The sequence below is a fragment of the Pongo pygmaeus genome, chromosome 7, assembly GCF_028885625.2.
Source record: "Pongo pygmaeus isolate AG05252 chromosome 7, NHGRI_mPonPyg2-v2.0_pri, whole genome shotgun sequence".
Classification (NCBI taxonomy): domain Eukaryota; kingdom Metazoa; phylum Chordata; class Mammalia; order Primates; family Hominidae; genus Pongo; species Pongo pygmaeus.
Window position 1 is genome coordinate 106,150,996 of NC_072380.2, and position 14,275 is coordinate 106,165,270.

The 14,275-nt window shown below is 37.7% G+C and overlaps 1 protein-coding gene across 8 annotated transcripts in view; it reads left to right on the forward strand.

Moving 5' to 3' along the window:
- Positions 1–14,275, forward strand: part of TMEM67 (transmembrane protein 67) — a 64,011-nt gene that overhangs the window by 32,631 nt on the left and 17,105 nt on the right. For 5 of the 8 annotated variants that reach the window (XR_008504183.2, XR_008504184.2, XM_054498923.2 and 2 more), the window contains 8 exons: positions 538–643; positions 3,934–3,990; positions 5,394–5,492; positions 7,597–7,695; positions 8,076–8,162; positions 9,305–9,404; positions 9,502–9,641; positions 11,776–11,916. Coding sequence is in view for 4 of the 8 variants with exons in the window: in XM_054498923.2 (XP_054354898.2) it covers positions 538–643; positions 3,934–3,990; positions 5,394–5,492; positions 7,597–7,695; positions 8,076–8,162; positions 9,305–9,404; positions 9,502–9,641; positions 11,776–11,916 (829 nt within the window). In the remaining 4 variants the exon portion in view is untranslated. The remainder of the gene's footprint in view (positions 1–537; positions 644–3,933; positions 3,991–5,393; positions 5,493–7,596; positions 7,696–8,075; positions 8,163–9,304; positions 9,405–9,501; positions 9,642–11,775; positions 11,917–14,275) is intronic. The other 3 variants (XR_008504185.2, XR_010127261.1, XM_054498925.2) reach the window with 1 other exon arrangement.

A 14,275-nucleotide genomic window follows, 5' to 3' on the forward strand; every position in this document is an offset into this window, starting at 1 on the left:
CTTGCTATGTTGCCCAGACTGGTCTTGAACTGCTGGGCTCAAGCAATCTTCCCACCTTGGCCTCCCAAAGTGCTGGGATTACAGGCATGAGCCACTGCACCTGGCTTGACACATTATTTTGTTAAGAATTCATCTTTCTCTTTTGAAAATCAAGATCTTATCTGCCTTTCTTTAGGCTTCATGTAGCACTGTACTTTTGATTATTCCTCAAAGATAGTTTATAGTGCTTCAGTGATTTCATTTGTAAACTTCATAGGACTTGGATTGAGCTTCTAATTTATCTCAGATGGTACATTTTTGGTTTGTTTTTTCTTTAATCTTATACCATCAGATGGTATATTTTAATGTTCAAGTCTTGATCACTGAAGATAGCTGTTGTCATCATTAGTTTATGTGTAACCTTCCTTAGTCCTTGTTAACTACTTGGTTCTGAGATCATCAGACAATTCATATTAAATTCAAAAGAAATGGTAAGTTAAATGTATGTTTAAAGGCCCGGATATACTGATTACTATAAATGTATTTTCTTTTAAATAGCGTCCACCTTGTACCCAACACAATAAATGGAAACATCTACCCTCCCTTAATCACCATTGCCTACAGTGACATTGATATCAAAGATGCCAACAGCCAGTCTGTGAAGGTGAGTTCCTGACTTACCAGTGCCCTTATATGTATAAATAGAGTATAATACTGATTCAGTTTACATTTTGGTCAAAAGACAGTCTTTTTTTTTAAGTTCTAAATAAACCTTTCTCTACATATAGTCAAGTCTTAATTATTTTTTACTAATAATGGTAAGAGGTGAGTTCTTATGGATCCTGAGTATAAAAAAGTAAGAATGGATTATGTTTTTCAGTAGAAGCCTCACCAGCAGTTGAGTATCCTTGTTAGGGATCCTGGGATATGCTGAGATGTTCAATGTCTGCTCCTGTTCTTTTTGGCCACCTTGCTTTTGTTAAGATTTTGTGGGTCATGCGCAGTGGCTCACACCTGTAATCCCAGTACTTTGGGAGGCTAAGGCGGGCAGATCATGAAGCCAGGAATTTGAGACCAGCCTGACCACCATGGTGAAACCCCGTCTTTACTAAAAATACAAAAATTAGCCGGGCGTGGTGGCGTGCATCTGTAATCCCAGCTACTCAGGAGGCTGAGGCAGGAGGATCACTTGAACCGGGGAGGCGAAGGTGTAGTGAGCTGAGATCGCGCCACTGCACTCCAGCCTGGGCGAAAGAGCGAGACTCCATCTCAAAAAAATAATAATAAATAAATATTTTGTGTCTTTGCCCAATTAAGCCAGGAGCTCAGACTTTACAGTGGGCATATGTGTGCTTACCAATCTATGACCCACTTAATAGAGACATACTTCAACAGGCAGAAAGAGATGATGATTATCAGCTTTATAACTAGTATTGCTAACATGAACTAGAGGATGTAGTTTGGACCTGCAACCAAATAGGTTTCCCACTACTTCACCAACTAAATTAAACTTAACTACAGGACAGAAGGCCTCTCCTGCCTGGGAGGGCCTACATATGGAAGCGAGACCTCTTAGGCTGCACTGCAGAGAATGAGCCTAAAGAAGGTTGAGCCACACATGCTCAGTTCCTTTTCTCAACTTCTCCAGTCAGATAAAGCATCCCTGCTTTGAGGAGGGGTAAATGAGAGAGGGATAGAGGTAAAAAAACAGGTAATTCTTCTATACTTTTTCCTCCTACAGATTAAGTGGCTATTCTCTTCTTTCTCTAAAAACATGAGAAGTAGAGCATAAGCGTTTCTTACCTCCAAACTCTGTAAGAGCTTTGAATTTCTACTATTTTACTTCTGTGTTTTAATATTCTAGTTCCTTAAGCCAGTGCTTTTGGCCTCTCTGTTGTGCTTGTACTTGTACTTGACTGCTATTGGATTCAAACTTTAATTAAGCAAAAATACACATGTAGTATAACTTTTAAAGACTTTCCATCCTCATTTGTATTACCTAATCGAATGCTAAAATTAGTTTCCATTGACTGAGCTTGTATACACTGTAATGAGAGGAGAAGAAAATCCAAAACATGCTTGGTAACAACAAAAGACTGCCTGGTTTAAAACTTCCTGGAGTGATATTATGGGTAATCCAGAATATATTTATTTTCAGCTTGACCAACATAGTGAAACCCTGTCTCTACTAAAAATACAAAATTAGCCAGGCATGGTGGCGCATGCCTGTAATCCCATCTGCTTGGGAAGCTGAGGCAGGAGAATCACTTGAACCCAAGAGGCGGAGGTTGCAGTGAGCCGAGAGCACGCCATTGCACTTCAGCCTGGGCAACAAGAGTGAAACTGTCTCAAAAAAAAAAAAATATATATATATATTTTAATGTAAAACACTTCTGAGTTTTTTTCTTTAAATATTATTCTTGTCCAAAATAATTCTAAACTAAGCCGTGATAAATTGAAAAATAACAAATAGAAAAAAGTCCACTGGTCGTGGTGGCTCATGCCTGTAATCCCAGCACTATGGGAGGCTGAGGCAGGCAGATCAGTTGAGGTCAGGAGTTAGAGACCAGCCTGCCCAACATGGTGAAACCCTGTCTGCTAAAAATACAACAACAAAAAAAATTATCTGGGTATGGTGGCAGGTACCTGTAATCCCAGCTACTTGGGAGGCTGAGGCAGGAGAATCACTTGAACCTGGGATGTAGAGATGGCAGTAAACCAAGATTGCACCACTGCACTCCAGAGTGAGACTCTGTCTCAAAAGAAAAAAAAAAGTTAAGTCATGAAACTGCATTGATGAAGTCCACCTCAAATTATTCTAATTATAAAATATACAATTCTTTCATCATTTCTTAATTTCTCATGGCAGCTGTTGCAAAATTTTACATCAGTTGTAAACATCCAGCTATGTCTCTGCTCTTTATCTGGTCTTGAGCAGATCAGGACCATCTAATATGAATTCCTTAAGATTTCCTCTTTAATATTTCAGAATCTCTGTTTCATTGTCCTTCCCATTTCTTGTTCCTGTTTCTAAGAAAGAAGGTCCCTTCCTCTCTTCCTAAACTAATCTTCTATCTAAACTCGTTTACAGTACCTTTTCCAATATCCTGTTCCATCCCTAATGTCTTATTCAGCCAAGTCTCTCTGCAAGTCCCTTTCCTTTGCTTATAAAAACTCTCAGATTGCCTTATCTTAAAAACAAACTAAAACAACCAACAACCAAACAAACATTTTACTCAGTTCTGCCAGCTGCCCAGCTTGCTATTGTATCTCTTCTTCATTTCCCAACCATTTATTCTTTCATCATTTGCAGTCTGGCTCTTGCCATTTACTTCTTTGAAAACCTCTTTCATGAAAGTCGGCAATGATTTCCACATATAGTGGCTTTCTTTACCTTGACATTTGTACAACATTTGACACTGTACTCAACCTCCTCCTCCTTCTTGAAACTCCCTATTCTGTGACCATGGTAAGACTTAGGTATCTTCCTTTCCTACCCCTCACAGTCCTCTTCTCTGACCCTTTACTAGGTTCTTCTTTCTCTTGTCTCTTAATATAGTGGTATCTTTAAGATTTTGTTCAGACCTTTGATTCATCTGTGGTTTAGCAACTGGTGGTTTACCCAATTGCTAAATTCCTGATGCACAAGTTTAGTCAAATTCCTCAGTTACAGAAATCTATCAGAAAATGAAATATGATTAGTTTGTGCATGAATTTAACTTATCTCCTAATGAGCCCCCTTTTTAATGTGTGTGAAAGGATATTTAAAGCAGCACAGGTAATTCTCAAAAGCATGTCTATTTACCTGTAAGTAAAGGTCAGCTCTAGTAATATTGATAGTTAAAAACTATAGGGTTTATGGTAAAACCCAGCTACAAATGTATTTTTATAACAAAAGTAAGTTTGTATTATATAATTTCAGTATAGCTAATAATGTTTTGTTTTAAATATCAGGTTTCTTTCTCAGTCACATATGAAATGGATCATGGAGAAGCACATGTCCAGACAGATGTAAGTTTATTTTAACCTATTAAAATATATACAGTGTGTTTTATAATTAAATAATTTCAGATGTGCAAGAAAAAATTTGCCAGCTATTCTTTCCCCAGACTCCTCTAATGTTAGCATACAAAACCTTGGTACAATGATCATAATCTGGAAATTAATATTGATGTAGTCCTATTAACTAATCTACATACTATTTGAATTTCACTATTGAATTTTTTCCTGTTTCAGGACCCAATCTAGGGTCACATATTGCTTTTAGCTGTCATATCTCATTAGTGTTTTACAATGTGTGACAGATTCTTAGTCTTTCTTTGTCTTTCATGACCCTAACACTTTTGAAGAGTACTGGTCCATTATTTTGGCCCTCAATTTGGGTTTGTCTGGTATTTTCTCATGATCAAATTGAGTTCATATAGTTTTGGCAAATATGCCACCAAAGTGATGCTATAATAATAAATAAAAATAAGTATCTCATGGGGGAGATTCTTTGAAATTATGCAAACATCCTGCTGCTTCTTATTCTTCTTATTCTCTCCCTCTCATTTTTTTTTTTTTTTTTTTTTGAGACAGAGTTTTGCTCTTGTTGCCCAGGTTGGAGTGCAATGGCACGATCTCGGCTCACTGCAACCTCTGCCTCCCGGGTTCAAGCGATTCTCCTGTCTCAGCCTCCTGAGTATCTGAGATTACCGGCATGCGTCACCACACCCAGCTAATTTTTGTATTTTTGGTAGAGATGGGGTTTCTCCATAGTTGGTCAGGCTGGTCTTGAACTCCCAACCTCAGGTGATCCACCTGCCTCGGCCTCCCAAAGTGCTGGGAATACAGGGGTGAGCCACCATGCCCGGCTCTAATTTTATTTTATTTTATTTTAGATGGAGTCTCACTCTGTCGCCCAGTCTGGAGTGCAGTGGCGCTATCTCAGCCCACTGCAACCTTCACCTAGCTGGTTTAAGCAATTCCCCTGCCTCAGCCTCCCTAGTAGCTGGGATTACAGGCACACACATCTCGCTCTGTTGCCCAGGCTGGAGTGCAGTGGCGCGATCTCGGTGGCTCACTGCAAGCTCTGCTCACAGGTTCATGCCATTCTCCTGCCTCAGCCTCCCAAGGAGCTGGGACTACAGGCACCCGCCACCATGCCCAGCTAATTTTTTGTATTTTTAGTAGAGACGGGTTTCACTGTGTTAGCCAGGATGGTCTCGATCTCCTGACATCATGATCCGCCCGCCTCGGCCTCCCAAAGTGCTGGGATTACAGGCATGAGCCACTGTGCCCGGCTGACTCCTGTGTCCTTTCAACATTTCCCACCCCACCATTTTTTTGAGCACTTCCTTACTTTCTGTTCACAGTGTTTTTGAACACCGATGAGAGAAATTACATAAATTCTCAATTGTTCTTTTGTTTTTTAGATTGCTTTGGGTGTATTGGGTGGGCTAGCTGTTTTAGCATCTCTTTTGAAGACAGCAGGATGGAAGAGGCGCATTGGGAGTCCCATGATTGATTTACAGGTATAATCTCGGAGTTTTTTAAGAATATTTTTATCTTTTGACCATTCTGGATCCTTCTCATAAGACACAGCTAGAGGATAAGTAAAAAAGTTGCATTGAATTTTTCTGGGGTATGTAATTAGGATAAGTATTGCTGGGTCATATGGTATATGCGTACCTCATTTTCTTCTCACCATACTGTATGCCAGTCTATATTCCCACCAGCAATGCTCTTCTTATTTCTGCACATACTTGGCAACACTTGATATTTTTCCAACCTTTTCATTTTTTGCCAGTCTCATGGCATATAGTAGTGTGTCATTGTTGATTTCATTTTCATTTCTCTGTACTCTTCATGTACATTTTAATCGTTTGGGTTTCTCCTTCTGTGAACTGCCTGTTTATATCCCTTGCCCATTTCTCTATTATGTTTCCAGTTTTTATTGTTTATTTGAAGAATTTTTTTTTTGTATTTTCTAAATAGTAACCCCTTTTTGGTTTCTGATGTTGAAATATATGACCAAATAAATATGTGACCCATCTGTTATTTTTATCCATGTAGTCCTTTAACAGAAACTTTCAGGTTTGTTTATGTTTTCATTTTTGTTTTTTTTGTTGTTGTTTTTTTGAGACGGAGTCTCACTCTGTCACCGAGGCTGGAGTGCAGAGGCACGATCTTGGTTCACTGCAACCTCTACCTCCCGGGTTCAAGCAATTCTCCTGCCTCAGCCTCCTGAGTAGCTGGGATTACAGGTGCACACCACCTTGCCTGGCTAATTTTTGTATTTTTAGTAGAGACGAGGTTTCACCATGTTGGTCAGGCTGGTCTTGAACTCCTGGCCTCATGATCCGCCCACCTCAGCCTCCCAAAGTGCTGGGATTACAGGCATGAGCCACCACGCCTGGCCAGAAACTTTTGGTTTTGATGTCATCATATCTGAATATTTTTTCATGTTATGATACTTGCTTTTGGGATCTTGTTTAGGAAAACGTTCCCTATATCAAGATCACAAAGATAGTCCACATTTTATTCTATTAACTTTATACTTTCACTTCATGGTTAACCTTTTATTTTTATTAAACATTTAAAAAATATTTACCATGTACTAGGCACTTTTTAAAGCTTTATGTATGTAATTTTCTTAATCCTCACAGTAGCTCTTTGAAGTTAGGTTATTATTATTATTTGCATTTTACACGTGATGAAATTGAGGCAAAGGTTAAATTTTCTACTCACTTGATTTTTGCAACTCAGTAATAGGTATTTCCATTTTGCTGATGAAGAACATGAGAAAGGTTACATGGTAGCTTTAACCAAAGTATCTTTCTGATTCCAAAGCCAGTGAGCTAAGGAATCAGCAGGGGGACTTGATTTACTACTTGGGATAGTCCAGAAAGGCTTCCCAGAGACATGAACTTTAAGTGGGATTATCTGTTTATTCTACAATAGTCACTGAGGCTCTATTGTCTAAGTGTCTGGCACTCTACCAGGAGCTGGAGAATGTGATAGTGAGCAAAGACAGACATAGTCTGTGCTCTCAGAAATCATGAGAGCTTACCAGAGAGAGGAAGAGAAGAATATTTGGTAAAACAATGCCCATTTTATTCCACAAAGTATTTGAGATGAACATATGGAGTGGTTAGTCATTGACTACATGGCTGGAACTGGCAGATGAGGCTAAAAAGTTAATTTTAGCCCATATTGTGAAAGACCTTGTGGATCAGGAATTTATATTGCAGTGAGGAGTTGTTCATTTTTAACAAGGGGAGTGACACAATCCAATTTACATCTTAGAAAACTAACTCTGGTGGTAGTGTGGAGGAGAGATTAGAGGGGAGGATTCCCAACTAAGAGAAAATTAGGAAGCAGTTCAATTTTCTTAGATAGTGAAAGATGAGAAGAGTTGAAAAAAGAGGCTACCAGGAATGGCCAGAAAGGTAAGGAACCAAAAGGTAGCAAGGAGGAGGAAGCAGGTGGTCTTTATAGCCGGATCATATGGGGATACGTGAAACACGGCTTCAGGCTTAAGAAATGGAGTGGATGATGTATAAAAGTGGTAATGTTACTAAAAGTGGTATATACATGGAGTCTTAAACAGCTGTAATTCTTTTTTTTTAATTGCAGACAGTTATGAAATTCTTGGTGTACTATGCTGGTGATCTGGCCAATGTTTTCTTTATCATCACAGTGGGAACAGGTCTTTACTGGCTTATTTTCTTCAAAGTGAGTGAGTTTCTGAATTTACCCCAACTGCCGATATCTGAATAGTTGAAAAGCTTTCTTTATAAAGGAACTATTTTTATTTGAGAGAATTTTTGATCAACAATATTAAGAAAAGTTCCCAACTCCCCATTCCTTGAGTGTGCTGAGCTTATCGATTACATCACTATCTTTCTCTTTTATGCTTTCTTTGGTTTATAAATTGTGCTTAGTAAAAACCTTGTTCAATTGGAAGACTTAGGTGGGAAGATCCTGTGAGTCCAGAATCGAGTCCTGCCCGGGCAGCATACTGAGACCCTCCTTTCCCAAAAACAAAAACAAAAACAAAACAAACAAAAAAAAACTTTGTGTGATAATATTTAGTAAACTAATTTTTATTATAGGCACAGAAGTCTGTCTCTGTTTTACTGCCAATGCCAGTTCAGGAAGAACGTTTTGTCACTTACGTTGGATGTGCCTTTGCTCTGAAGGTGAGTTTTAAAGGACAGGTTACCAAATTTAAAAGGCCTGCTAATGAACTAACAAGTCTTTAAAATTAAAATGCTTTCAAAAATCTTTGGCGTGAAATTCACTTTGGTTTTGAAAGAAAGCATTAATTATTTTATGTGGTAAATTTACTTTTATTTATAGTAGATGCTCTGTCTGAAAATCTGCCTTAAATATTTTTTTCAAAGAAGCCATGAATTTGTATGGCTTATTTGATAAAATGATATTTCAGTATATAACTTTCTTTAAAGTCTGATGATACATTCACAATGGGACAAAATGTCTTCAGGCATGAATTTTGTCTCCATTAATCAAGGGTAAAAGGTACCACTCTGGATAAAGTATTGAGATCTTAAAAGTTGTTTTGTCTGTCTCCAGATTCCTTTGCTCCTTTCTTCCTATGGCCCCCCAATCCCCAACTCAGTGTTCTCCATCAATGTAGGTGAATCTCTTTATATGCCTCTTGGTAGTCCTTATCCTATTTTACTCTGAGTATTAAGTGTCTGCTTTTTCCACTGACTGGGAGCTTCTTGAGGTGAAGTATCCCATACTTAGATTTTTATCCTTTATTTGATGAATAATGCAGCAACTAGAAAGAATGCCTCAGTTTAAACATATTGCTTCTATAAATAAGAAAGATGTGTTTCAACAGCACATTCTTTAAAAATCAGAAATCTGAATAGCAGAAATAGAAAAAAAAGACAGAGCATTCGAAAACTTTAATTAGGAAAAACAAACTATAGTTGAAAACATCTTTACTTATAAAGAAGTCAGCTGATCTGCAAAACAAAGTGTGCTTCTAGAATCTTTGGGAAAGAGTCAATTATATAAGTCCATATGTGAGGAGGAGGAAGAATGTCTCCTCTTTTCATATTCCTATTTTAAAGAAAGAAATAAAAAGGGAAGGTAAATTAAGATGTATATGAAAATTCTGTGAATTTGATGATTCCAGGTTATCCGATGAGCTTTTAATGATTCCTTAGTGGTATTATAACTTCATGTGAATTCACTAATAAAATTATATGTTCTTGTGATAACAGTATGTTTCTTAAAGAGTCAATATTGGTTTTATAAGCAGGCTTAATGCTGGTACTTTTTCAGGTGTTTTATTATATGTCATTCTCAGGCGCTACAATTTTTGCATAAGCTCATATCCCAGATTACAATAGATATATTCTTTATTGATTGGGAGCGACCTAAAGGAAAGGTTCTTAAAGCTGTTGAAGGTAACTGAAATAAAAAATATTTGTACCAAAATTCTTTTGCTACCCTTGCAGAGCAAAGGAGGTAAAACTCTTTTACTCATTTTATTTTCCTGACCAGGTGAGGGTGGTGTACGAAGTGCCACTGTTCCTGTAAGCATATGGAGAACATATTTTATAGCAAATGAATGGAATGAAATTCAGACTGTGAGAAAAATTAATTCACTCTTTCAAGTACTTACTGTCCTCTTCTTTTTGGAGGTATAAACTGTTTGATGTGATTATATGCAACTTACATGTACCCCATAAATATTAAACTAATATAATTCCAACTAAGTTTTCATGACAGTGGAAGATTTCTCCAAAGGTTGAAATATTGTTGTGAAGCCATTAAAAAGGAGTGCCTTTATGTTATGTATTTTACCACAATTCTTTTTTTAAGTTTACCATCTTAAGCATTTTTAAGTGTAGAGTTTAATAGTGTGAAGTTGGCCAGGCGCAGTGGCTCATGCCTGTAATCCCAACACTTTGGGAGGCCGAGGCAGGCAGATCACCTGAGGTTGAGAGTTCAAGACCAGCCTGGCCAACATGGAGAAACCCTGTCTCTACCAAAAAATACAAAATTAGCCGGGCATGGCGGCACATGCCTATAATCCCAGCTGCTCGGGAGGCTGAGGCAGGAGAATCGCTTGAACCCGGGAGGCAGAGGTTACATACAGTGAGCCGAGATCACACCATTGCACTCCAGCCTGGGCAAAAAGAGCAAAACTCCATCTCAGAAAAAAACAAAAAAACAAAAAAAAAGTAGTGTTAAGTACATTCACATTGTCATGCAAAATCATCATCACCATTCATCTCTAGAACTCTTCATCTTGCAAAACTGAAACTCTATACCCCTTAAACAACTCTGTACCCATTCCCTGCTACACCTAACCCCAGGCAACCACCATTCTATAATACTTTCTGTGTCTGTGTGTTTGGCTGCTCTAGGTGCAAGGAGTAGCTTTAAAACCACTGGTTTGTATCAGAATCCCTTGGGGATCTTTTGTAAAATACCTATGCTCAGGCTCACCCTTAGAGACTATGTTGATTTAGTAGCTTTGAGGTAACTCCAGGTATCTATATTTTGAAAAAGCTCCCTACCCCCTGATCCATATTCTCCCCTGCATTAGAATCACTATTATAAGTTTGATATTTTTCAACGAATTTTTATTGAACACTTACTGTATAACATGTTCTGTGCTAAGAGCTGGGGCTAAACTGAACAAAACACAACATATTTGTGATACATTTGCAGTTATTTCATGGATTTGGTTGGAATTATTAAAGGAAGTATTCTGTACTGAGTATAAGACTGAACATGGAAACCATTTATATGGGAATAGGTTTTCTCAGGAATTATCTGCTTAATTAAGATTGAATATAAATCATTAACTCTTAGGTCTGTCTGCCTTCCCTCTTTTTTCTTCTTTCTTTCCATTCTCTTTCCCCTTTCCCTTCCTTTCCTTTTGTAAAACTAGTGAAAGAATGTTTGTATCCCTAGGGCTTTAAAATAATATGAACAAGACTGCCAAAGTTCACTTGAAGTAGTATTTTGGTTTTTCTTAAATGGACAGATAAAATTACATATGTTTATAGTTTACAATACAGTGTTTTGATATATGTATTCATTGTGGAATGGCTAAATCAAGCTAGTTTATCTGTTACCTCACATACTTCTTTTCTTTTTGTACTAAAGTAGTGTGTGTGTGTGTGTGTGTATGTGTTTAAGAGTTTCCTCGGCTTTAAAAGGTGTTACATGAAAAAGTTTTATGGTCAAGTAAGTTTGGAAAATATTGGATTCAGTATAATCATGTAGCACCTTTTACTGTAAAACTTCTCAGAGCCTTTATTCTACAAGGGTGGGAGGCATGGAGATGAGTGTAATGGATGGACCAAAAGTATTTAAACATAGATTCCTTTTTCAAGAACTTATGTCCTTTAGAAGACATTTTGTAATATACTGTTTTAAAGTATAAGAATGTTTAGTACAGTGCCTGGCACATGTCAAATACTCATGAAATACTACTTGTTGATTTCACTCATTGGTAGTTTACTGATGAAAGTTTTATCCTTTAAATTTTTAGTCTTGTCAGTGTGTATGACAATAAGGTTATATTTGGCCCTTAGTCATATTGAGAAGAATGCCAAATGAGCTAACTAAATATTGTGTAATAAATACTTTGTAGTTAAAATACTGTATAATAATTATTTTTTATCTAGATTTTCTACTGTTTATACAAACTTGGATATTTTAGTTTTTCAAGGTGAGTAGGGAGAGGTTTTCTATTTTCAGTCTAGAGTAGTTTTCTTTATCCATGTCCATTTAAATTATTACTTTTCCTTTTTACTCCAGGTTGTGGGATTCAAGAACTTAGCATTAATGGACTCATCTTCCAGTCTTTCTAGAAGCCCACCTAGCTACATAGCTCCTTATAGCCGCATTTTGAGATATGCAGTGTCTGCTGCTCTTTGGCTAGCCATTGGAATTATACAGGTAAGGAATTATACAGGTAATATTACTTCTAAGTAACATTGCTTCTTTATACCTCTGCCTAATTACTGATTATCATCAAATATTGACCACATCCTTCTTTCTGTAGCAGAAAGAAGGTGACAAGAACAATAGCTAATGGTCAGTTCTTTTTTTTTTTTTTTTTTGAAACAGAGTCTTGCTCTGTCACCCAGGCTGGAGTGCAGTGGCATGATCTTGGTTCACTGCAGCCTCTGCCTTCCGGGTTCAAGCAATTCTCCCACCTCAACCTCCTGAGTAGCTGGGACTGTAGGCTCCCACCACTACATCCAGATAATTCTTTTTGTATTTTTAGTAGAGATGGGCTTTCACCATGTTGGTCAGGCTGGTCTTGAACTCCTGACCTCAGGTGATCCACCCTCCTCACCCTCCCAAAGTTCTGAGATTACAGGCGTGAGCCATCGCACCCATCCAGTAGTCAATTCTTATATTGTATTAGTCACTGTACTAATTAATTACTGTTGATCCATCACTTCTTGGCCTTTAGGCTAAGATCAAGTGTAATTACTGTTGATCCTCAAATAGTTCAACCCCATGTTGAACTGTTTGACTGAACTCATTGAGAGTAGAAAATACAGTGCTCACAGAATGCAAATTCTGCATCTGTAGAGGGCCAACTTCCTGTATAGATGGGTTCCAGCAGGACTGAATGTGGGACTTGAATATGGGTGGATTTTGGTATACTTGGGGGTTCTGGACTCAATCCCAACATACTGAAGGACAATTGTAATTGCTTTATACCTAATAATGTCTTAATCTTTATAATAGCCCTCAGAGATAAGCTCTGTTATTATCCTCATTTTATAGATGAGGAAACTGAGACCCAGGAAGGCTAAAAAAAAATTACCTGAAGTCATGTGACTAGTAACTGACAGAACTGGAATTTGAACTCAGGCAGCCTGATTTCAGAGTTCACGTTCTTGTCGATAGTGGGGCTCTGAAGGGCCTTTGAGAGTCGTCAGCTTTATAGTAATAGGACAGACTCTTTGTTTAGTTTATATGTAAATACAGGGACAGATAAGCTACCCTAAATATGTTCTTTTCTTTTGAAACATAACTTTTGTTTACATTTATTTATATATCATGAAACGTCACTCAAATTGCTCATACCCCTTGTGGAGTTTTTCTTGAAATATTTATTAAAATGACTAAAAGTAAAAATAAGTCTTTTTAGCCCCAGGTCCCATGGATCTAGTAGAGGCTATGAAGAAAAAAAAAAAGATGAAAGGAAGAAAAGAAAAAGAAAGAAGCAGCAGCAAGCATCTAACTTTCAGATACTCATAAACAGAAAGAGTCCTTCTGTTTACTTTAAAATTTGCTTAACTTTTATAATCAGCACATGAAGATAGGACCTCTAGAGAGACCAGTTTTAACTTCTATAGCTAGCTAATAGCTATCTACCTAAAACAGCCTATTTTTAAGGATCTTTTGAGATTTTTGTTTGTTTGGTTTTTGTTTTTAGAGACAGTCTTCCCCTGTCTCCCAGTCTGGAGTGCAGTGATGCAATCATAGTTCACTGCAGCCTCAACCTCCCAGGCTCAAGCAATCCTCCTGCCTCAGCCTCCTGATTAGCTGGGACTACAGGCACATGCCACCACACCCAGCAATTTTTTTTTTGAGACAGAGTTTCACTCTTGTTGCCCGGGCTGGAGTGCAGTGGCGTGATCTCAGCTCACTGTAACCTTCGCCTCCCAGGTACAAGCGATTCTCCTGCCTCAGCCTCCCAAGAAGCTGGGATTACAGGCACCTGCCACCATGCCCAGCTAATTTTTGTGTTTTTAGTAGAGACGGGGTTTTACTATGTTGGCCAGGCTGGTCATAAACTCCTGAGCTCAAGCTATCGTGCCATCTCAACCTCCCAAAGTGCCAGGGTTACACGTGTGAGCCAGATTGAAATATTTTTAAGAGAGCTTATTCTTAGAGAATTAGGTCCAGGTGGTGGTATTCAGTAATTTGTGGATTAACTTTTTAAATATATACTTATTTTAAATTGATGAGACTTACTTAGACTTGAAACTGCAGGGATAGAGTTAGAAAAGGACAGCTGACAACCAGAAAAAGAAGACAAACATATTAGAATTGGAAACAAGATAGAATCAAAAGAGTATGGGGTTTGATGTTTATCATCAATGTAATAGTAAGGAAATATTTTGTACAATATACTGATATATTTTGTGAGTATATCAGTTTCATCTGGATGTAGAGAGTCTAAAGCAATATCATCTGAAGCTTTTCATATTTGGTTGAATATAACACAACCAAAATCAAAATAAGAGTGGCTGAAATCAAAGAGAAGCTTGTCTTTCCCATGAAAAAGATAAGC